The sequence below is a fragment of the Lethenteron reissneri genome, chromosome 42 (assembly GCF_015708825.2).
Source record: "Lethenteron reissneri isolate LAM-NWPU_2019-01 chromosome 42, ASM1570882v1, whole genome shotgun sequence".
NCBI lineage: Eukaryota > Metazoa > Chordata > Hyperoartia > Petromyzontiformes > Petromyzontidae > Lethenteron > Lethenteron reissneri.
In genome coordinates, this window is record NC_083820.1 from 9,405,289 (window position 1) to 9,428,391 (window position 23,103).

Here is a 23,103-nt window from a genome sequence, read left to right on the forward strand (position 1 = left end):
GGATTGAAAGAGTATCGTTGGCGACAGAATTGCATGAACAAGAGCAGCACATTGAAGAGTTCCATCAATTTTAAATGGACCGTTGTCAGCCTTCTGTCGTCCGTCACCTCTTCGTGTGTCGCTATCGATCATCACGTCTTCCGAACTTCTTCCGCTGCTTTCGGTGGCAGCCACTCGCAGTAAAGTGTATTGTTGCGGTGGAAAGGAGCCCAGCCAGAAGCCAGCCAGGAAACTCGAGGCATGAATTAGTTGTAAGAGTAGTACGGTAGTCTTAGCGAAAACAACGAAAAATGACATTCGTCAACAACACTGCCCTAAAATTAAAACAATAGCTGACGTTTCGGGTAACGGTCCTTCTTCATGGCAGAGAGAACAACACCTACGAATGACCTGCACGAGATCACCAGCGCTCACGATGCAGAACGGCCAGAAAAATAATAAATCATTCCGGGTCATTTCCCGAAACGTCGCCTACCATACACATTTTTTTTAATTGCAGTGTTTTTTGTCGAGCGTGTGGAGTTTGTATTCTATGTACATCACACGCATAGCTGCGCCTCGTCTCTGTCTTCCACAACAACCTGTGGAACGCCGCATGGTGTTGATTCGATGTTCACATATCCGACCTTCTCAGTTATCCGACTATGCATCAAGACCCCCCCCCCCCACCCTCATCTCCCAACGTGTACACTGAATTCTGGAGATTCATTTGAATTGTATTGTTGCGTGGTATTTATTTTAAATCGCAACACAATACCTTCCTGTCCACCCCACCCCTCATCGCGGCAATTATATTAATAGCCGTTTAATTGCTGGATTGCAGTGCTGTGATAGACAAAAGGCCCTTAATTGCAGTGATCATTTGGCACAATCAAGGGCTCACAGAAAAAAATAATGCAAATTACAATCCAACAATTATTGCTCTCCCCCCCCCCCCCCCATCAAACTCGACTATAATATTAACATCGTCAGAATGCAACGTTCACGATACTGTCTACATTGTCAGGAGTGATTCAAAAGGGTCATGTTCTCTCCACTGCTGGATAAAGGCTTCCACAAATGTTTCGTCAATCTGATGCATGTTGGGGAAACGAAGGAGGCAACGATTTGTGGTTTATCTGCTCTGATGGACTCTTACGTTCGTTTGCTAAAATTTTATGCAGAGTGGATCCACATTATAACGTTGATGATTATGACGATGATCATGGTGGGACTGGTGATGATGATGGTGGTGTGTTGTCAATGATGTGCTGATAATGGTTGTGACATTGACCATTATGGCACTGATGGCGATGCGTTCATGTTGGTCGTGATAATTATTGATGCTGCTTATTATGATAACGATGGTAACAATGGTGAAATCAATAATAATGATGATTGCTCAGTAAACGTGTAACATTGGGTGCATGTTGAGCCAACTTTGCCCGAACCTTAACCTGTTAACTGGGTGTGTTAATGATGGATTATTGTGGAAACGACCACCGCATCGATAGGTGCAGAGCATCAACTATGGATACATCGATTAATCGTCCATAATCATTCTTATTCTCATAACCCATGCAACGAATCGTGTTTCCTATCGATTACGGTGCTGCAATTTCCATACGCTGCACGTCCCCCTACTGCCACTAGAGGTCGCTATTGAAAAAGAAGATTGCAATCTATAGATGGTGTATAGTTACGGGTATAATGTTAATGATACAAAATTATCCATTACGTTGATGAAATAATTCACTCCTGTAAGGCCGTGTGGCTGATGGCATCTGTAAAACAGTTTTCTTTTTTTAAGTGGAGGGCCAAATATTTATAATCTTAGGTTCTTTCGGTAAAGTCACGTTGGTAAAAATAATAATAATAAAATTATAATAAATGAAAATAACAAAATTCATTTATTATTATTATTTTATTTCTATTATTATGTTTATTTTTTACCTACGTGACTTTACCGAAAGCTTCGAATCTAGAATTAGGGCCAAATATTTATTTTTGGTATCGATTATTGTAGCTTTGTTAACCATGACGGAGATTATAGATAACGATCAAGTTAATTATGATCAGATCAGAGTTACGATTATGCGAGTTTAACGTACAACTGCTACAACTTCCAACTGAGGTTAAAATGTGTTTTGTCCTTTCAATAAGTAATGTTAATCACGATATTAATATTGATAACGATTACGGTAACGATGGTTGTCAAAATCACGCTTATTAATCAACATTTAACTTTGCAATGCAACAAAACATTTACGAAATGTCAATGGAATGACATCACGTCATTACGAATCTAACCACATGACGTCATGATCAATCAAATAACATTTCAATGCTAAACTATTACGTATTTACCAAACTAAATAATGACGTCAATGCCAAGCTAAAATGTAAAAACGTGGTTCAATACAGTGCCGCGTTACAACCTAAACGATGATGTCATTACACAGTTTAAAAATGACGTCAGAGTAAACCTGAGCGAAGCGGTCATGACGAAGGCAAACAATGACGTCACCACACGGTGGCGCGCAAACCAGGAAATGACGTCATCACGCCCCACTGCCTGACAGATTTGGCGGGAAATTTCCGTCTACGCCGTCGCCATCATCATCATCAGCACCACCACCACCTACCTTTAACCGCGTCTATAACAACTTTACACAATCAGATATTCACGATAATTACCTCACAGAGCGACGAGAACGCACCCGGGGCTCCACGTGAACTCGTCACACACTGCCAGGTTGGTCAGCGGCGCGGTTGTCACTGCTGATGTTGAGACTGATGATGATGAACAGGCGGGAGGAGATTAGTCTCCTGCCGTATTGTAGTTAGTGTTTGGTTATGATAAGTATTATTGTTGTTGTGTCTCCAAGGTAGCTCGGGGTGGGAGAGGGGAAGGAGAGCCATGCTGCTGTCGACCGCGGGGAAGAAGTTGGAGGCGAACGCCGTGGGGTCTGGCGATGAGGAACAGCGGTACCCTCACGTGCTGCAGCTCTACTCGCGGCCGCCTCTCGGATCCGTCTCCCTCGTCGAGTTCGAGGCCCTCGCCGTCCAGAGACTGCGGCGTGAGCAGCTTCGCGATCATCGCCACGATCCATGCGATCATAATCATCATCGTGGTGATCGTGGCGGTGATAACGGTTGATTGACCATGAACACCACCACGATTACCACTCTGAACATCATCATCATCATCATCGTCGTCGTCACTGATTGCCACTGCGTTCAAGATCATAATTACCACGATGATCACGATAATGGTCGTGTGGATGATAACCATTATCACGATCGTGGTATAGTGATTGATCACGGGTGAGATCAATACCACTGTCATTATTGGGCTCAAAGCGACCGTGACATTTTTGGTGACACCACCACGAGTCCATGATCGTCACCACAATTAGTATCACCGTGACGACTGCCACTGGGTTATCTGTGTGTTGTGGTGGTGGTGGGGGGAAGGCATTGCCCGAGACGTCTCCTATTATGAAAAAAAATAGGGTTTGCCATTTCTGGCAATAAAACAGGTGTTAATATTTTGATGTAAAGCTTTCGTGACTGCAGGGTTCTTTCGGTAAAGTCACGTAGAAGGGAAATAATAAAATAATAAATATATAAAACAGAAAATTTTCTTGCAAGAAATCCACGGCAAGAAAACTTTCTTGCAAGAAAATGTTCTTGCTGTGAATTTCACACCTGATGACGATTGCTTGTGTTGCAGTCGAAACGTCGTGAGAATTTTCATTGTTTTATATTTTTATTATTTTATTATTATTTCCCTTCTACGTGACTTTACCGAAAGAACCAAGAATATAGGTGTTAATATGTTCAAACAGTTCTGTCAGAGCATGTTTGTTTGCATGTACATGTGGTTAATGCAGACGTGATGCCTTGCAACAGATTTCTATTTGGTGTTTGAACATCTCAACGCTTGTTTTATATCCAGAAAGGGTAAAACATTCTAATTTGGTCATACTTTGATACTGGTACAAAGGTCCCACGTCTCCTATTATATACGCGTTCTTTTTGACGTTATGTTGTTGACAACTGTTGAGGTTTTTTCGTGTACGTGAAAAGATATCGACTTTTCTAGCAGTACCAGAAGCCCCCACTAGATGGTACAGCTGCACCTCTCTTGCCTGGAGCTGCATTCATGAACAAGGATATGCCTTGGAGTGAATTTCGATTGGAAAAGTAATTCGACTGTTACATTCATTACATATTTATCCAGGTGAGAACTCATTGGGACTACATTAAAATTTAACTTTCTTAAACCCTATATGGAAGGACCATTTCCCTAAACATCACTGATTATATCGTTTTTTATTTTAAGGCAGTGTTATTGATAAATATGTTGATTTTTTGTGTTCACTTCAGTAGACATAATCTAAATAATTGACAGCACATTGCGAATGGACTACTGGATGAATTCCTCCCCATGCCATGTCAGCCATGGGAGATTTGATGATCCAGGCCAGATTTGGTTCGGATGTCACTCGTTCATTCATATAATAGTCACTCTATACACTATCTGTTTAATGTTTGGTAACTCAATTGTAATTGTACTACGATCGGTCTGTAATTAATCTTCCCCAACCGTCTTGTATGACAGGGACTTTATTTAACATTAATTTACGTGCGTTCAATATGTATTAGTTTTTATCTATGATTGCTATTGGCTTTGTTGTCACTCCTTGGTTCTTTCGGTAAAGTCACGCAGGTAGAAAAATAAAATAAAAAATAATATATTACGACGTTTTGATCGCAACACAAGCGGTCGTCCTCAGGCGGAAACAATAATAATCCAGCAGTGGAACTGCTGAACCAGCGAGAGAGCTGTTACAACAAGGTTATATATGTTGCATATATATAGAGAAGTCGGTTATATATGTGGCATATATAACCTTGTAACAGCTCTCTCGCTGGTTCAGCAGTTCCACTGCTGGATTATTTTTTTCCGCCTGAGGACAACCGCTTGTGTTGCGATCGAAATGTCGTGATTTTTTTATTTTTCTACCTACGTGACTTTACCGAAATAATCAAGGAGTATGGATTCCTGCAGTCACGAAAGCTTCAAATCAAGATTTGTTGTCGTACTTTATCTGTTCTAATTTTGTCACTTTGGTGACCCAAGTCTCTTGCAAATGAGACTATTCTGGTCTCTTGAGTTCTCACCTGTGTTAAAAAAAACTTGTACTTGATATTAACTGTGATTGGGAATTAAATTCAAGTCATTAGTTTCATAGTGCAGTTTGCCAATCCCCACACCAAACCTTCATCCACTCAAGTATAATAACGTGCTTTATTTAGTACGTTTTGCAACTTATATATGCACTGAAATGTAACTTATTTTTTGGTAATTTATGTTACATTATCAACTACCAAAAGAAGATGGACAAAGGCATTTTTTCTTGTGAAGACTTTGCATTTGTAGTGTTGTCAGGATGGATGATTCATCATATCGTATTTAATGAATAGTAAATTAATGCACTGTTTTTGCATTGGGTACATACAATGACGGTAACATGACTGTGTGGAATTTTTAGTTCTCAAGTCGGTGGAGCGGATCGGAGTTCTGTTCATGAGGGGCACTGAGAATTACGACAAGAAGCTGGAGGAGGAGCTGAAGAAATCAAAGTTTCCATACAGAGTGAGTACTTAGCACTTGGTCCTGCAGGCACAAGTATACGTAGATTTTTTTTTTTAAGTGGTGGCCTGGTCATTTAAATGGCTAAAGAAAGTAAAGTTTCAGCCCTCTAATTAATAGCTCATTTGGTCACGCCTGTACTGGAGGGTGACTCAATAAATATCGGCCTATTCAACACTGGCTAGTTGTCTTGGAAGAGGTGCAAGCACTCGCACTTAACCCACCATACACGTCTCGCCGCTTGACTCACTGGGATGACCATTTTTTTTTACTTCTGGGTGGGCAGGGACTAGGGGATTTAAGAAACTCACCATTTGGTTAAACTGGCCGCACCTTGAGATTGAATAGAATTGCCCACCTCTGGATTACAAAGTCCAGTGTGCTAACCATTGCACCATGGCAGCATCCCCTGCTTAATTTGTATCAGTGGAAAATATAGTGTTTAATTAGCCAGGTTGTGCGGGAAGTTAATTACCACTGAGCTAGTACAGCTAGAATCCTGGTTTTGAGTCTGGGTTTCATCCATTTGGGATTAAACTGGGTTCTCAAATATAATGACCTGATGATCTCGGCCTCGTCACCAAGTCATTGTGGTCACTAGCGTAAAAAGCACACATACATTTTGGGTTTTCACTTAGTTTGTTTTATTTTACCGCTGAGCATAAAAATGGTTTGACGTGATGAGCACCTTGAAGGGAACAAAGTGTACGTCTCCTACTGTCGATAAATATATGAAAGGGACTTGAGAAAGTTCTGTATTATCATCTTGGACCATTCTCTGACTGAAGGTGATTCATTGTGAGCTGGGAGAGTACAGAATTGTTATGTGTCTACTAACACGGTACCATTAACATTATTGAAAACATTTTTGGGGGAAGAAAAGGAAGCCATAGCTTTGAAATTTTAATTCAAGTATATTAATGGTTTCAACAGTAAATTTGCTTTACCGTCACAATATGCAGCACTTATATTGTTTTTTTATATATGATGTTTGATGTGCAGGATAGTATTACTTTAACAGAAGTTGATGACCAAGAACCAAGAAAAAGGGACCACATCTCCCACTTCATCCTTCGTCTTGCCTACTGTCAATCGTAAGAGCGCAGTGGTCCAGGCGTTATGTCCTGGGTCCTTGAAGAAACACGCAGCTCGCTGTTTATGACGTTACACATGCACAGTCGTAATCCATCGTCGTTCATTAGCGGTCCTAATTTATCGCTGAGGTTCAGAGCAATCCGTTGTATTTTGGAGTTATAAACTTCAACTCTGGAGTTATAAACTTCAAAATGTTTGTACTGTCATTGTTGCAATTTTTTAATTAACGCCCTAGGAATGACTATAACGGTGCGTTATAAGTTGAAATAATGATTCATTATTATAGAGGCAGCAATATTTGTATTCATAGCATCTTCATGTCACCCTCCAATCAAACACACTTGTTAAATATTTTAACATGCTCATCTCCATCGCCAGTGTGATTTGTTTACGTTATTTAATGATTGATAAGTTAAAGTATTTGATATATTTGTTGCATGTCTATTAACTTATCACTCTGTATTTCCAGCACATCGCAGCATTACTTAAATATTCTGTCTTTCCTGCGTTCACATATTTGGAGTCAATATTTACACATGTTTTAAAGTGATGCTTTGCACTACATTTAGCGACGCATTCCAGGCTTTTGTGCCCAAAAATCCTTTAACATGGTTCATCAAAGTTCACTGACCGCCGGTAAAATAAAAGTAAAAAAGCACTTTCACATATGTAGAATAATATTACATTTTAAAAATCTACCAAAGTTTTTATATTCATGGGAATTGATGGGGATAGTATACTTAGATGTACAGTAGTATTGACTTTGCATGAAAGTATGTTAATGTGTCTTCTTGATTCTTTCGGTAAAGTCACGTAGAATGGAAATAATAAAATAATTAAAATTAAACATAATAAAATTATTCTCACGACATTTCGACCACAACGCAAGCAGCTGTCCTCAGGTGAAGTACAAGTCTGTCGAGAAGACAGTCTGAATGAAACAACCCCAGGCTTGGAGCGTCTATTTAAGCTGGGTTGGAGGGGGAAGAGCGCCTTGACAAAATAATTTGCATATCAAGAGGAATTTAGAATATTTATGGGAAATGCAGATATGGGATTAGTACTACTTGTGAAATGCGTAGGAGGTGGGCGGGGTGTTTAAAGTCATTATGCCCGTGCATTATGCAGGATTAGCAGTATCAAAGGGAGGGGATAGGGGTAGCATTAATAAAGGGACGGAATGTTAATAGTATGTAGCTGCAGTAACTAAACCACCACGTAAACAACTAAAGTATAAACTACATAGTATGTAAGCTGAGCTTATTAGAGAGTATATTTAGTATACGGATGATACTGGGTTTGTTTCATTCAGACTCTGTCTTCTCGACAGACCTGTTCTTCACCCGAGGACGGCTGCTTGCGTTGTGGCCGAAACGTCGTGAGAATTATTTTATTATGTTTTATTTTTATTATTTTATTACTTCCCTTCTACGTGACTTTACCGAAAGAACCAAGAAGATGAATCCCTGCAGTCACGAAAGCTTTAAATCGAAATTTATGTTAATGTGATTACCATATTGTGTTAATTAAATTACAGCTCATTATAAATGTAATCATAGCTTTGCTTTCATCTGCAACTACTTTGCACACAGGCAGTATGAAGCCCACCCACACACTCAGCCACTCCAATTCAACCTAATTTGATTTTAATGTAATATTCTACATCCACGCTGCCTACATCTAAATATTGACGATGTTTTTCCTTTTATGCAGATATTAATTTAAGGCCCCTTTTTGTTGTGTGCAATGGGAAACACGCTTGGTTTCATGTTGAGTAGCTGGAAATGAGAAATGAGCTCACCAATTGCACTTGAAAGCGCACAATATCTTTGTTGCTTTTTTTCTCCCCATTTCAGTTTTGTGGTTGGCATGGGGTCACAAGATGAACAGAAAATAGATTTGTAACTCTTATCGTAAACAGTGTACGACAATTGCAGAGCCGTCTCATAAGATGACAGTTTAGATTCATATAGAACAGTACAGCACCTATGTTTGAATCCAGGCATCCACCCATGATTTAACTGAATTCTTGAGTTGATTTAGTGACTTATGGTCATAGCCCAGTCACCATTGATTACCCAAAAAACCCCGTACAGAACAATACGACATTGGAATGGTGCTGTACAGAACAGTACGACATTGGAATGCTGAGGAAATGGGGCATATTTATTTATTATAAGGAGAGAAAGAGACCGTTATAGGCAGAGCAAAAAGGCTCTTGAGCCTGGACTACTTGAACAGGAGCAGGCAGTTGACAGCACACCTTCAAAAACATTGTTTTGTCACGTGTCACTTGAACTGAAAACTTTAGTTCTCGGCTGAAATAAGTTAAATTAAGTGAAAAACTAAAATCATTATTACAGGGTTTTTTGGGTACTCAATGGTGACTGGGCTATGACCACAAGTCACTAACTCAACTCAAGAATTCAGTTAAATCATGGGTGGATGCCTGGATTCAAACGTAGGATATAAGCATTTCTGGCAGCCTCATAGCATCGGTGTAGCTGGAGGGCGCCGAGCCAAAAATGTTGGTAAAATATTTAACACCGGTGGCAATTAAGCGATATATGTGTTGTAACTTATACAAAGATGGTGAGAGCTAGAGCAGAATGAATGATAGCAGATTATATTGTTACTCATTCTGTGTAGCCGATCAGGATTCGTTTAATGTTTGTTTAACATTGACTGTGTGCCCCCCCCCCCACCACGCCCCTAGAGTTTTTGTATACCCTCTTTTTAAATACGGTCATGGTATAGGGCTGGTTTCGGGCTCAGTGCTGTTGACATGGTATGTGACACCTGAATCACATGGCCACCCAGAATGTGCGGCATGTTCATGTGAACGTAACTGTTTGATATTCTTGTGCGAGTCGGCACTCATGCTGGGGGCGGGTGTGTTCCGTTTCTGTTCCAGAGAGGATTTGCGGCGTTGGTTCATCCAGCAGGAGATGGACCTGTTTCGGTTCCGCTTTCTGCAGCAGATGTCCGAATCGGTCACCTCGTTCCTCAACCAAAACAACCTCACATATGAATCTGTGAGCAGTACAATATAAGACGATCGTACAATATGCTTTGCAATTGTCAAGCATCCCAGGACGCGATGCATCAGTGGGGGGAAACAATAGGGAATGAGGCTTGGGGAGGTGGTGTGGTGGAGAAGAGGAGTTGACAATGGGGTGCTAGGACTTGGTAAATAATTGGGAGTACTGCTTATGGTGGAGGGACACACTCATATCCACACCATTCATTTAAATGTGTAAGTGTGCGACTTAGGAATGACTTTGAACATCAGGTGTTGACTCTGCAACAATTGTAGTCGTTCAAATAAAGAGGGCATCAATGGCATTCATAATTTCCTGATTAAATGACACTTAAGTATCTCCCCAGACACTATGAGAAGCTTCAGACTGGGAAACACTCCACCCCTAGGTTTCTAAATACAACCACTCTTTAGGTGAAGAAAGGAATGAATGATAGAAGACTTGACTGTGAAATGGCCAGGGTTGTTGAAGCCCAGTGGTCGCCAGAGACATTATGTTAGGGAAACAGGCCCACCACATTGCTCATGTGACTTGGATTTGTACAAGACCGAGACAGGAGTGAGAGATGCTATTCCTCTCCCCCTCCTCTTTTCCGAACATAGATGGACTCGTCCATCTGACCAACTGCCAAATCGCTGTCCGTGGTGCTGACGTTAAGAAAAAAAAACGCCACTTTTTTCAAAATTTCTTGCTGTGGATTTCACACCTGATGATGATTGCTTGTGTTGCAGGCGAAACGTCGTGAGAATTTTATTATTTTATATTTGTATTATTTTATTATTTCCCTTCTACGTGACTTTACCGAAAGAACCAAGAATATCAGATGCTATACATTTATATTTTAAGCTTGTCACACCTAAATTATGGCTATGCATTTCATAAGGTAGAGTACAGTTTGTATTCAGATTGTTTTACAAACCTCAGATGGTCCCGACAAAAAAACAATCTGTCTTATAATAGTCGATTATTTAATTGTGATATTGCCAGTTATTTATCAGTAATATAAATATGAAATTTCTATGCAACTTGAAAACTATTAAAAGTGAAATAAATATATTTTTATTTTGTTTGTCTTTTCATCTCATACAGTTGTCTAAAGAGGAGATAAAAGAGTACGAACTTAAGCTGACCGCTTCCACCTATGGGATGAGTCATCACAAAGTCAACGAGTCCACGTTCTACAAGGTGCAGTATGTCCTCGCCCATTTAATAAGTTACTTTTCCTTGGCGGAGAGATTAAAATGTATTTTGGAGCATCTTTGCCATATTATCTAGAGGTAGCATGAACCAAATCTTGGTACAAGCAATATATCTAGGGGAATATTCGAGCACTGTGTTTGTAAAATGGTTCAAGTTCTCATGTTATGAGCCATGGTTTCAGAAGGGCCCTTTTCAGTCGTTATAATTTTGTATCTGTAATGTGAGGATATATCCGAGTCGTTGACGGATCACAACTCGTTACGATGATTGGCTCTGCCGGTCCTGGCCCATAGCCAATGGGGGGGAAGCCTAGGGGCGTGGCCCTGACGTTATGGGAAGGTGACATCTGTAAGTAGAGGATTGGTTCTGCTGGCTTTACCCACAGCCAATGGGGAGACGAGTCAGGGGCGTGGTCCCGGGAGCCTACAGGTGGAGTCTGGAAGATTCCATAGAGGTTAACTAGGATTGGTGGAAAGGTACCACGTGACCCGGGTATTAAATAGGGGTGGAGACGAACAACACGTGGTCAGGACTGGAACGAACGGAGGGAAAGGTCACGCGGGAGCGGGGGTCCAGGCTGCCACGTGGCCGCGCGTGTCTCTCTCTCTCTATCCCTCTCACGCTGTCTGTCAGCAGCGTGAAGGAGTGTTGTAAAGAAAGACAAATACCAGATTCCAGAAGTCGCTTCCACGACCTTTATTACACATGTATAGGGTGCTTAAATGCCTCGGCATCTCAAACTGCTTTACATCACATCTCATCTCAACCATTCGAAGGGCACCCCAATGGCGGCTATCCCTGTGCGGCACGGTGACGACACCGGCCTGCAAGTGGGCACTAGTCTGCCAGTCGGGGCAATTATTGCCACTTTAGCAGGTAATTTTTAGTTTTATTTTGATAGATTTTTGCACCATGACGATGGCACACAATGGCAAGCTCTTTTTGAATGACGTCACAGGGTCTTTAACATCCTCTGTAAAGCAGATGCCACATTGTATGGCTGATACGCCCGCGGTATTAACCAGGGTGGCCTGCCGCATTCAAACCGTGAACCTCTGCAACAAGCGATGAAAGTGCTCCTGCTGGGCTGTGTCATGGCTCTATTATCATGTGTCTTTTGAGCAGGGTTCTTCCTTAGAGGGCTGAAACGGATTTCCAAATACCTTAAGTGGGCCACATTTTAACACAGACCTCAGTCAGTGCCTTCAAATTAAAAGCTGTTTTTTTACAGGTAGTAAATTTCCCCTCTAATCTGCATTCACTGTGGCTAAGGTGCTCTAAGTAACGGATACAAATCGTACGCGGGCCGTTTCAAATTGGTAGGCCTCATGATTCTGTGGGCTGTGTGAAATTAAGTTGTGGGCCACAGACATCCCATCCTTGATTTATACTAAGCTGGGAAATCCAATTCTTAAAGTCATCAATTAATCTTCCAGTTAGCGGGTTGATTACTCGACTAATTGAATTACACAAATAGTTGTAAACAAAGTCTTACCTTTTTTCCCACGTAGGCTTGTTCATGTCACCAAAATAATCAGTTGTGTCATGCTGAGAGTGCGTTTCCTGCCTTTGGGAGGATGTTTTTTTTTACAGTTGCTGAGCACAGGCCCAAAACGCGAAGCGACCAATAATACACTACTCTCAAAGTTGTAATCGATTAGAGTTAACGATTCTGGAATTCGGAAAGGTTACCAGAGATTGGGAAAAGAGACGATGGGCAGAGTTTCTAAATTGGAGGAGTGCGAGGGAAGAAGCGTCAAGAGAAGTGTAGTGACCTGACCTGTGGTGGTTGACCACAATATAGATGAGACGAAACATTCAATCTGCTAGACCGAGTACTCAACATGGGAATCGATGAGTAAAGTACATTGGAACAATTACCATGGTAGTATCAGTAGTAGAGTGATAAGGCGGTGACGAACTGCCGTTGAGCGAGCAACTGGAGTGAATCGGCGAGTGTTGGATCATCAATCAATCCGACTGCTCTACGTTGAACTTGGACGCTTGTGAATGATGTACTGCTGCATGTGCAGGTGCCGTTCACAGATGCACTGGAACTGGTGCGGAGCCGGAAGGTGTTCGTGCGACGCGGGATCGCTTTCATTCCTCAGAGGGACCTGGTCACCATTGTACTCAATGACTTCCGCCAGAACCTGTCGCGGGCACTGACCGTGAGATGCGCAGAATTTCCGATACATGCGCCTTGACCACTGAATCACCAGTGTAATTTTAGTCACTTTTATTTTCAGTCATCGTCTCAGTTTTACTGATGGCAGCTCGTGGCGTGTTTGTCCAAACGTATTCGTTTGTGGATTTTATCGTCATTCTCTTAGTCTAGTCGATGAAATCTGTCAAGCATTTAATCCACTATTCGTTATTAAATGTTGGTGTGAGAGGTGTGCAGTTTCTCCTTCCCTAATATCAAACAGATCAGCCAATAAGTGAACGTGATCAACATTTTTTACGCACATTTACAGCCAATAACAATGTTTGGTCTTCCTTCGTGCACTGCTGTCTTTATTAGAATCATTTCATTCTGACTTGTTAATTACATCTTATCCTAAGTCACAATTTGGTATTTAGTCCGTAGTTGTCACATTGTCTTGCTTGATGATTGTCATCTGCACATAGTTATCATTAACTAAAATAAAAAAATACTCAATTGATGAATATTTTAATGACTTATTTCATGAACAATGTGTTCAGTGACCCTGATGCCGTTCGCCCATCCTGAGTGCTGACGGAAAAAATTGCTTGGAAAATAAATTGGCTGAAGACAAATCAGTATTTACCAGTTGATCTATTTACTTATTTTAATATTTATGTTTAATATTCTACTGTGTTTGGAGAATACTGAACATGTAATTCAATACTAGACGTAAAAATGTTTATTAATGCAAATACGGAATTATGTTTTAAGATTCTTTGTGCCAAATGTACACCAGGGTGAATGTTACATTTTTTTACGATAAAAATTGGTCCTATCAGATGTGCTTCCAGCGCCTGTGGTAATGCTAGTTTAATACGTTATATTAATCGAAAAATTCCAATCTTGAATCAAAATTACATTTTTAGATCAAAATTGAATGACTTGTTTATATATTTTCACATGACAAAGGTGATCGAGTGTAAGTGCTTATCCCCAGTGTTGGTCCCAGTTTGCTTATTATTCTGGTCACACTGTTTCATTCTTAGTAAAACTACAGATCTCACAATCTATGGGTCCGGTGCTCAGGTTATCAAGGTTAAGACAGGGACTGGATGCTTGCATCTGTTAAATAGATGTTGCAGCGTGTTGCAGTTTCCCTTTAAGGCAGAAGGCAAAGACGCAATACTCGATGTTGTTAGCTGCATTTATTCGCAAAGGTCAAGCGCGTGTGTGTTTTTTTCAGGATTACAGGAAATTAGGAAGATAAATTACTTGAGGCTACACAATTCCCTCATGTGGGACAATAGGCAGAGACTGATTATTTTTTCAAGGGAATTTCCCTAATGCTGGTATTTGAAAGGGCCAGTATTTTTTTCATATTAATAGTCAAATGGTGAAATCTATATCAAACACAGAGCTCTGTGGAACATCAGACTCCAGTAAATGTAATAAACCGGCACTGCTGAGATGCTCTGTTCAAATTAATCTTTCATCCGTTTGTGATAAAGCTTTGCTTCCTGAGTATAGCAAGGTGATAGTTGTAGCCTGTTCCCCAGTCACTGTACAAAATTGTGATCATATAAAATGTGGATTTGTGGCTTATTTCAGCTGATGCCATCTCCGGGACTTTTGGTTTGATTGCCATGCCATGTATGTTCGCAGGCAATATTAATGCTTTGCCACCTATTGTGGTTAAAGAGGCCTGCTGAATTAACTTGGCTAGTAGTTTTTTTCGATTTAAAGCTTTCGTGACTGCAGGGATTCATATTCTTGGTTCTTTCGGTAAAGTCACGTACAAGGAAAATAATATTTCTTTACTTTTATTTTATATTTTTTTATTTTATTATTTCCCTTATACATGACTTTACCGAAAGAACCAAGATCCCAACCCTAAAGATTCCTGTATATTTGGAGTTTAAATATCTCTCCCCGTGGTCGCGTGGATTTTTCTCTGGGTTCTCCGGGGTTTCCCTACACATTTAGAAACGTGCGTTTCACGTATTTGGCTGCTATTATTGTCCACGTGATGATAAACCACTTCGTTGAGCTATCATCATTCGTGGCCAGGTCGCTTCTGAAAAAAAAGCTATAAAAGTTCAGTGTGTGGGGCCTTACCTGGTAAAATAAAAAAAATTTATCGATTTAAAGCTTTCGTGACTGCAGGAATTCATCTTCTTGGTTCTTTCGGTAAAGTCACGTAGAAGGGAAGTAATAAAATAATAAAAATAAAACATAATAAAATAATTCTGTCGACGTTTCGGGCCACAACGCAAGCAGCCGTCCTCAGGTGAAAACCAGGTCTGTCGAGGCGACAGCGTCTGAATGAAACAGCACCATGCTTGGAGCATATATTTAAGCTGGGTTGGAAGGGGGGGAAAGGGCGCCTTGACAAAATAATTTGCATATCAAGAGGAATTTAGTGGTCATTGCCTGACACTGCTCACTGTGAGTTTCCTGAATGGAATTGCGATTATCTTCTGACATGAAGGCAAACGAGCATTCGAAATACAATTGGAGAAAAATAACAACAAAATTGTAAGTTTAAAAACAAAATTACAACACGGAGCACATGAAGGTGTAACATTCTACGCATCGTGATTGGAAATTGGGTGATGCGTTTATAAGTATGAGACTACGAGTTTGTAGCCCCTGGCATGAGGGGCGAAATGGGCGATCCAGGCGAGTTCAGGGCTGCAGGTGATGCCCTCCTCTCTGCTGTGCCTCAGATAACAGCACGACTCCTGCCCTCCGTCCAGGAAGATGAGCGACTGCAGCCTCTTCTCACCCACCTGAGGTAAGCTGGCACATCCGGTTGCCTTCCACACTGGTCGCTGAACACATCAAGATGTCCTCTGCACAAGTGACCGACACATTTGGGTGTCTTACACAGGTCAACTACTGTGCCCTATAAATTCCTGGCTAATTCAGGGGTAGTAGCTTGCACCAGTATATATGAAACCAAACCCTGTTGCTTTGATGAAAACTAAATTTATCCCATTTACAGCTTGCAATGTTATTTGTTTTACTTCTCATTTACAAATATTTTTTGAACACTAATACAAGAAAGGTTTAAAAACACCACTGAAAATCACAAGCAAATCTAGAAATGCAAAATCTAGTTCTACAGTGGTTACTGAACCGTATAGTACGAAACTGACTGCTTAATGTGTGATGCTTCAGAGCAGGGTTGTAGATGCAGCCATCAATAAATCAGAATTCCTTTGTACGCCGTTCAGTTTTGAGCTTCGGGAGTGTGACACGGTATATCCGCCTCAGGTTTCTGCTAATGTCTCCTTACCAGAAATTGTTCTTACCAGAAATGTTTTAAGGATTACTTTAATTACTGATTTGCTTGAGAAGAAACCATATATTATATATTAACACAAGAGTAAATCCAGTGAAAAGATGTCTTGATTAAGTGGTTGTTCTGCATTGGCAAAATGTCAAATCTTACTGTCAATATTTGACCACAACTCGTGCGATTGTTTTTTTGTTCTTCTTTAGCCAGTTCACACGATATTTACATTAAGTGATTGTGATGTTCGATGGAAGCGTACCTCAGCAAAGCCCTCTGGTCTCTTACTATGCAGTGTGAGCCAGGCACACATGACTGCGCACATGATTGTGCTTGCACAGATATATGTTCATGTGCCCTAGTGTGTGTGTGAACTATTATGATAAGGCCTTAACGTGCACACAGCCTGGCACAAACGAATGGCGGTTGTTGTCATTATGATAGCTCTTGTGCTGTAAGAATGGCAGAGTACCCAATGCACTTACTTGGCAAATGTGTTCATGTCAAATTGTGTTCTGCAGCAAGTCCTACATAGGTCAGGATTACAGTGCACCAAAGCATGCTGGGCAAATCTCTCTGGATCAATTAGACTCTGTAAGTAAAGCATCTTCCATACATGTAAATGCCCACATCATTTTGATAATGTAATTGTTTTATTAATTTTATTTTCACGTGTTGTTCATTGCACAATGCAAGTCCAGTGTACTAACCATTTTACCACATTGTGTGAGGGGAAATTATAATTATGATGACAATCATGTAGCGCCGTAACATGGAAAGCCATTGCAAGGGCGCTGAAGTAATCTGATGGTGACGATGTCTGTTTCCGCTTTTGTCTCCGGTGGCACGACGTTTGCAGCACGCGGCGCGCTCCTTCCCGCTGTGCATGCGCCAGGTGCACTCCGCGCTGCGGGAGCACCACCACCTGCGGCACGGTGGGCGCATGCAGTACGGCCTCTACCTCAAGGGCATTGGCCTCACCCTGCAGCAGTCCCTCGACTTCTGGAGGGCCGAGTTCGCGCTGGGTGTGGGCGCTGACAAGGTATGATGACCATAGAGTGAGCGACTTCCTTGCCGTAAAAAAATAAATCTCGGCAAGGAATGCGCACTTGTTCGTTTGTGTGGCAGTTAATGTTTTCCTTAAAAAAAATCGCACGAGAAATGTTAAATGTGGCGAACGAGAGTACAAATTGGCAGTTAGATTTGCTCTTTAAGCTGTCAAAAAAAATTTAGTTAAAGATTTAAGATGATGAAGTGTGACTACGTGGTAACGAGCAGAAGGCAACACAGCAAAATACATGCACCCCATATCTGTACTTTTACCAGCCTGCGTTGACCAGCGTGGTGAATCTTGGTCCAGTATCCCTTCCACAATGCACACAGCGTGTGGAAGCTCTCATCCAGCAGTGCGTTGACAAAGGCTATGTTATGACGGTAATGTTATTCTGAACTTTTGAATGCGAATAACCTTTTTTTTTTTATTTGCCTCATTGTTTTGCCGACTTCCCAATCATGGTTTTTCTAGTTTGACAAGTCATACGCTTACAACGTCAGGCACAACTACGGCAAGGAGGGAAAGCGCACAGACTACACTCCTTACAGCTGCATGAAGATCATCATGACCAACACGCCAGCACAGGGTGACCACCACGGTGAGGAGGAGGAGTAGTTTAAATTTTTATGAACATGTCAGCCTGGAAATAACACTCGCTTCAAGAATTGGACATGCATTCGCTGACACATTAACTTGCGTTGCACAAAATTGCAAATGATGTACCCTCTCGTTGGAACAGAGATGTTCTCTCACGCAACGTTTCTTTATCAAGACATCGCATCGTCACACACATTAATATAAATTCTAAAGACACTTACTCAACTTCATGAACCGCAACTTAAATAGTAACCTTAGTTTTCACAAAAGGCACCCTCACTGCAGTGTGCGGTTGAGCGGAGACGACGAACATCATCCTGGCATTTGACACGAGAGAGGGCACGTCACATGACCTTGCCGCCACGCGCCGTCAGCTGGCTGCTGCTACTACTGCTGTCACCACCACGTCTGTGCTTGAATGTTGAGATTTGGCTTGAGTGAAGAGTGAATGTGTCAGTGCTCAGTGATGGCAATTATTTATTAAAAGTTATTGACATGAGGGTTCTAATTTGCAGGTTGTCCTTTCCGTCATACGGAGCCGGAACTCCTCAAGATGAAACTCCTGGCGTATAAAGTGCCTTCAGCAGACATTAGCCAAGTGAGTTGCATGTACATTATTAGAGGGTTCATTATACTGCATTCTTTTAACTCTAAAATATTCATAGGAGTTTTAGGCTGATGTTGGAAATGAGGATGTTAGATGAATGGCATTTCTCTCTCGTTTTAATTTCATCTATCTTGTCTGTACGTCAGTCCTTGTTGAACACCATCGAGCATTTAAAATTCTCTTTCTTCCTCTCGGTCTTTTACCAAGGAATATTCCCTCAATTACTACCTTCCCCTGCATATTGAAACGTAAGGGATTGCATTTGAATGGTAGTGTAAAGCATGTACGGCAAACCCTTGAATACCTGTGGTAATGGGAGCAGGAGGTGGAGGAGTGTCCTGGATCATACAAAATACAAAAAAAGCACAACATGTAAAACAGGATATAGAACTTATCTATTGTGTATTTATGTAGACTTTTGATGAAAATGTTTACTTATTTGCCGATATTTGTACTCTTGTGGACACTTGAGCCACTGACCTTCCGCAAATAATGAGAAGTGAATCATTAAACGTGTATAGATATACATACATTCTGCAAGCACAGTTAATTCGCCCATTGGCCGATCGGGAATTAACTGCATAAAGCATGCATGCAGACATGGCCACATCTCGTGTGTTACGAAACAAATTTTACTCAATACATATTATAATCAACGGGTTCCCATTCTCAGCGTTTTAATCACAGCTTCTAAGCATGCATGTGCACCTATGGTAACATTTAAAGGTGTGGAAATGATTGCATTGCATCGATGGTGTGCTGGCATATGGGGGGAGGGGCTGGTGGTGAGTTGAGCGCTGCGGCAGTACAGTGGCGGCGGGTGGCGGGCGGCTTGCGACAAGGCTCTGCACGTCCCCGCTTCGATTTTCTGTCACGAAAGATGAACGGTGAAGGGAATGAAAGTTTAGTTAGGCCCTTTGTTACTGAGCGGCGTAACGATTGCTCGGGGAAGAGGGATGTGGTGTCGGGCAGAAAATCCCGAATTGTTGTGGTCGTGTGGTATCGTCACCATCGATCTGACACTGAAAGATCGACAGGAAGCAGAGAAAAGAAAAAAATCTGTAATTGCTAAGTCGAGAGCTTTAAGAAATTTCATTACCAAGTTTGCTATTTTTACCCCAAGGCTTGTGCAAAATTCGTTAAGGTGTGACCACACTTAGGAACAGCCCGGATGGATTTGTGTCATAATTATAGTCAAGCACAGCACTCCATCTTCGATGCGTATAGTATGTTAACGAGTCGCATTCACATAGACAATGATGGTACAGTTATGGGTTGTTGTGTTATTGGTTTGATTGTTACACGATGGCAGATGTTTTGCACAGTCTGCTGATGAACGAATTGTACTGTGGAACGAGTGGTTTTTCAGTTCAAATATAACCACAAATGCTTTATAACCTGTGTTGAGAAAAAAATCTAAAGCACAGCCTGCAAATCCATACTGGCTTAACTAATTCCATGACTTTGCAACAATAAGCCATTGTGTGCCGTGCCATTCCGTGATAGATTGGGAGAATTTTACACAGTCATTAAGCAACTACAGTATAAAAAAAACGCGAAAGGTGCATCCTGAAGTTACTTAGTCATGTCAATGCTGGCAGAAGGGCCTCCCCCAGAAGGAGCTCCAGAGAGCCCTTCTAGAGGGTACTTGGGTCTACTCTGCCATGCTAGCTGGACGTCTTGTGAAGTACCCACAGTTTAAAGTTCAACACGCAACCTGCAGATTGACTTAACTGCTGGGTGGACAGGGGCGGCGAGATTTAATAAACTCGCCTATTGTTTTGACCGCTGTACCGGGAGATCGAACCGGTGACCTGGATTGCCGTGGCGTTAACCTTCACGCCACGTCGACATCCCAAGCTACGGTTATTGTCACTTCCCAAACACTCGCCGCAGCCTTGTGGGCCAAACATCCGCAAGACGACACTTGGTGCGTGGTCGATGATGGGAATTTGCGAAGAGGTAGAGACGGCAGTGCGGGAGGGGGGGGCGGCCTCTGGGAGCCACTGCCACACCACACGGCTGCTCCTAAATTATGCATAGGGGCGGGTGAGCGGGCGGGAGCACGGGCGTGCAAAGGCTGTGGCGGTCGATCAATGCTTCCCCGATTGGAACGTCTGGCGGCTTGAGGACTCCCGTGTAAGCAGCTGTTTTTGAAAGCGGGGGGAGGGAGAGGTCGTCCTATTTGCCGATCGTGGCATTTTCCTTTGCAGGCGAGTCAATTTTAATTGTGCCCTCAGGATACTGGGTTCCCAATAGTAATTTTAAGCATTTACAAAATGTTATCTTAAAATAACTGCAGCTTTCGTCAGCATATATATTTTTATGGTGCTGTTGCCCAATAGTATTTTAGTGTATATTATGTCTTGCCCAGTTCATTGTGTATATTTGTTTTGGACAGACATGTAGTAATTATTAATCGCCAATATTTATGCCTAGATTTTGGATCTGGTTAAAGGAATGCATTATCAGCTGGCCTGCCAAAAGTACTTTGAAGTTACGCACAAGGTAAGCTTTGTTTTCCAAATTACTCTCCAAGAATATTAGCAACGTCAGTCTTCAAACACATTAAATATTCCGAGCTGCCACAATTGTATAAGATGTAAAGAAAACTCGAGTGTTCCTGGTGGAACTCTATGGATCAAAGTACGTATAAGCAGGCGGCACTGTTCTGTGTATCCACATAAATAAAACATGGTATTCCTCTGGCCTATTGGCTTTTCAGATTAATATCCAGCAGTATTTGTCGTGCAGCGTTTGCTTGTTTAAATAAATTGCTTCGAGTGTGCTTGCTTAAACAAATGTTGTTGGATAACATTGGTCTGGAGGGCCAATGGGCCAGTCAACTAAAATGTTTTTTTATTGACATGTGTCAACAGAGTTCTGCTTATCTATGCATTTTCCCATGGCTTGTTCGTTTAAAACAAAAACTATATATACTATTTTATTTATCAGGTAAAGCCCACTGAGCTATTGTTCTTTTTAGAAGTGACCTGGCCACAAATGATCGCTCAACAAAGTGGATTATGTGGACATTTATAGCAGCCAAATATTCTTAAATGCATGTTTCTCAAAGTGGAGGGAAAAACCAAATGACCCGGAGAAAAATCCACTAAAACCACGGGGATAGAGACATGCAAACTCCAAATATACAGCAAGTGTCAGGGCTGGGATCGAACCCACCACCTCCTGTATATGAGGCAAGGGAGATGACATCTCTGCACCGACGTTTTGGCTTCAATGTTAATCCCTGGGCTATTATTCAGTGCTTTTAAATTTAACAATTTAACACGTGGCAACCCTGTGTGTGTGCGCCTCCTCGACAAGGTGGAGGACACGAGCTTTGCCCTCAACCACCCAAACGAGTACTTTGAGGAGAGCGTGCGCCTCCTTTCGGGAGGCCGCCAGGCCAAGAAGGAGGCCGACAGCCTGGGCCGGTGGGACACATTGGCCTCCTCGGGTTCCACTCAAGCCTCACAGGGTGGCAGCAGCAGCAACAGCCAGCACCTCCCGCAAGCACCACCACCCAGCAGCAAGCAGCGGCCAAAGGCTGACGCTCCGGTCAAGAAGGAACTGGCCGAGTTGGCCAACGAGCTCATGGAGGGCCTGGACTCGGAGGACTTCCTTGATGACTTCATGTGATGGCAAAGGAGGGCTTGGCGAGGTGAGGGTGGAGGCCCTGGCAGTGTCTTGTGGTAAAGGAGAACACGCGAGCAAATGACAACACGAAGGGCTCGATAGGTTGTGGAAATTTTACAGCGGTCATGACGTTTTGGCTTTGACTTAAACCCTGGGCTGTATTCGGTGCTTTTTAATGTTGTGCTTTGATGTGTTTTATTCATGAACGTGTGATTGTTAGGTGAATGCGTAATGTGTAATTTTTTATCAAATCTAAACGAGTCCGCGTGTTTGTTTTGTAAATGAAATAACTTAAAAATAAAGATTACCTGTTTGTATTGTTATTCAGTCGGTTGCATTTATTGCATTTGTCGTCTAGTTGCCAACATTTTATGATGCTGTCTCTGTTCAGTGTATGGTAAAGAAAGTGCAGGAATAACCTTTACGCCGCGTGCTACTCTAATGCGTTTGGGAGGGAAGACCCTAAGTCATCAGCGTTGGCGACGTGCAGAGGTGTTTTGTGCGGGAGTGCTGCAATAAACCACAGTTATCGAGCGACCGGTATAAATGTGGAGATAAAGGAATCGCACAGCCGCAGTAAAAGTGCAGCGGCCTATGCTCGTAATGTGTGCGTTTGCCGTGTTTTAGTGCCGAGCGGCTAAGTTGGCACAGGTGGTGCATTTTCCAGTCATCTCTGTTCACTGAAAACACCTGGGTCTGTCCCTTGACCTGCCAGGGATTTTTTCGAAACCTCACGTCTCCTCAACATGCATCTAGCCTGGCACAAACACTGTGGTGGCATCCTC

General features: G+C 42.0%; 1 protein-coding gene across 6 annotated transcripts in view; it reads left to right on the forward strand.

Annotated features, from left to right (window-relative positions):
- The window catches only part of PRIM2 (DNA primase subunit 2), a 36,026-nt gene extending 13,385 nt beyond the window's left edge, over positions 1 to 22,641 (forward strand). For 2 of the 6 annotated variants that reach the window (XM_061569194.1, XM_061569192.1), the window contains 13 exons: positions 2,872 to 3,059; positions 5,541 to 5,644; positions 6,644 to 6,735; positions 9,651 to 9,771; positions 10,867 to 10,962; positions 13,011 to 13,148; positions 15,853 to 15,920; positions 16,943 to 17,015; positions 17,281 to 17,463; positions 17,947 to 18,073; positions 18,588 to 18,670; positions 21,119 to 21,187; positions 22,007 to 22,641. In XM_061569194.1, coding sequence (XP_061425178.1) covers positions 2,872 to 3,059; positions 5,541 to 5,644; positions 6,644 to 6,735; positions 9,651 to 9,771; positions 10,867 to 10,962; positions 13,011 to 13,148; positions 15,853 to 15,920; positions 16,943 to 17,015; positions 17,281 to 17,463; positions 17,947 to 18,073; positions 18,588 to 18,670; positions 21,119 to 21,187; positions 22,007 to 22,321 — 1,657 coding nt within the window. In that variant the 3' untranslated portion in view covers positions 22,322 to 22,641. Of the gene's footprint in view, positions 1 to 2,542; positions 2,735 to 2,867; positions 3,060 to 5,540; positions 5,645 to 6,643; positions 6,736 to 9,650; positions 9,772 to 10,866; positions 10,963 to 13,010; positions 13,149 to 15,852; positions 15,921 to 16,942; positions 17,016 to 17,280; positions 17,464 to 17,946; positions 18,074 to 18,587; positions 18,671 to 21,118; positions 21,188 to 22,006 lie in introns of those variants that run through there. The other 4 variants (XM_061569196.1, XM_061569198.1, XM_061569195.1 and 1 more) reach the window with 3 other exon arrangements.
- Positions 22,642 to 23,103: the final 462 nt, after the last annotated feature.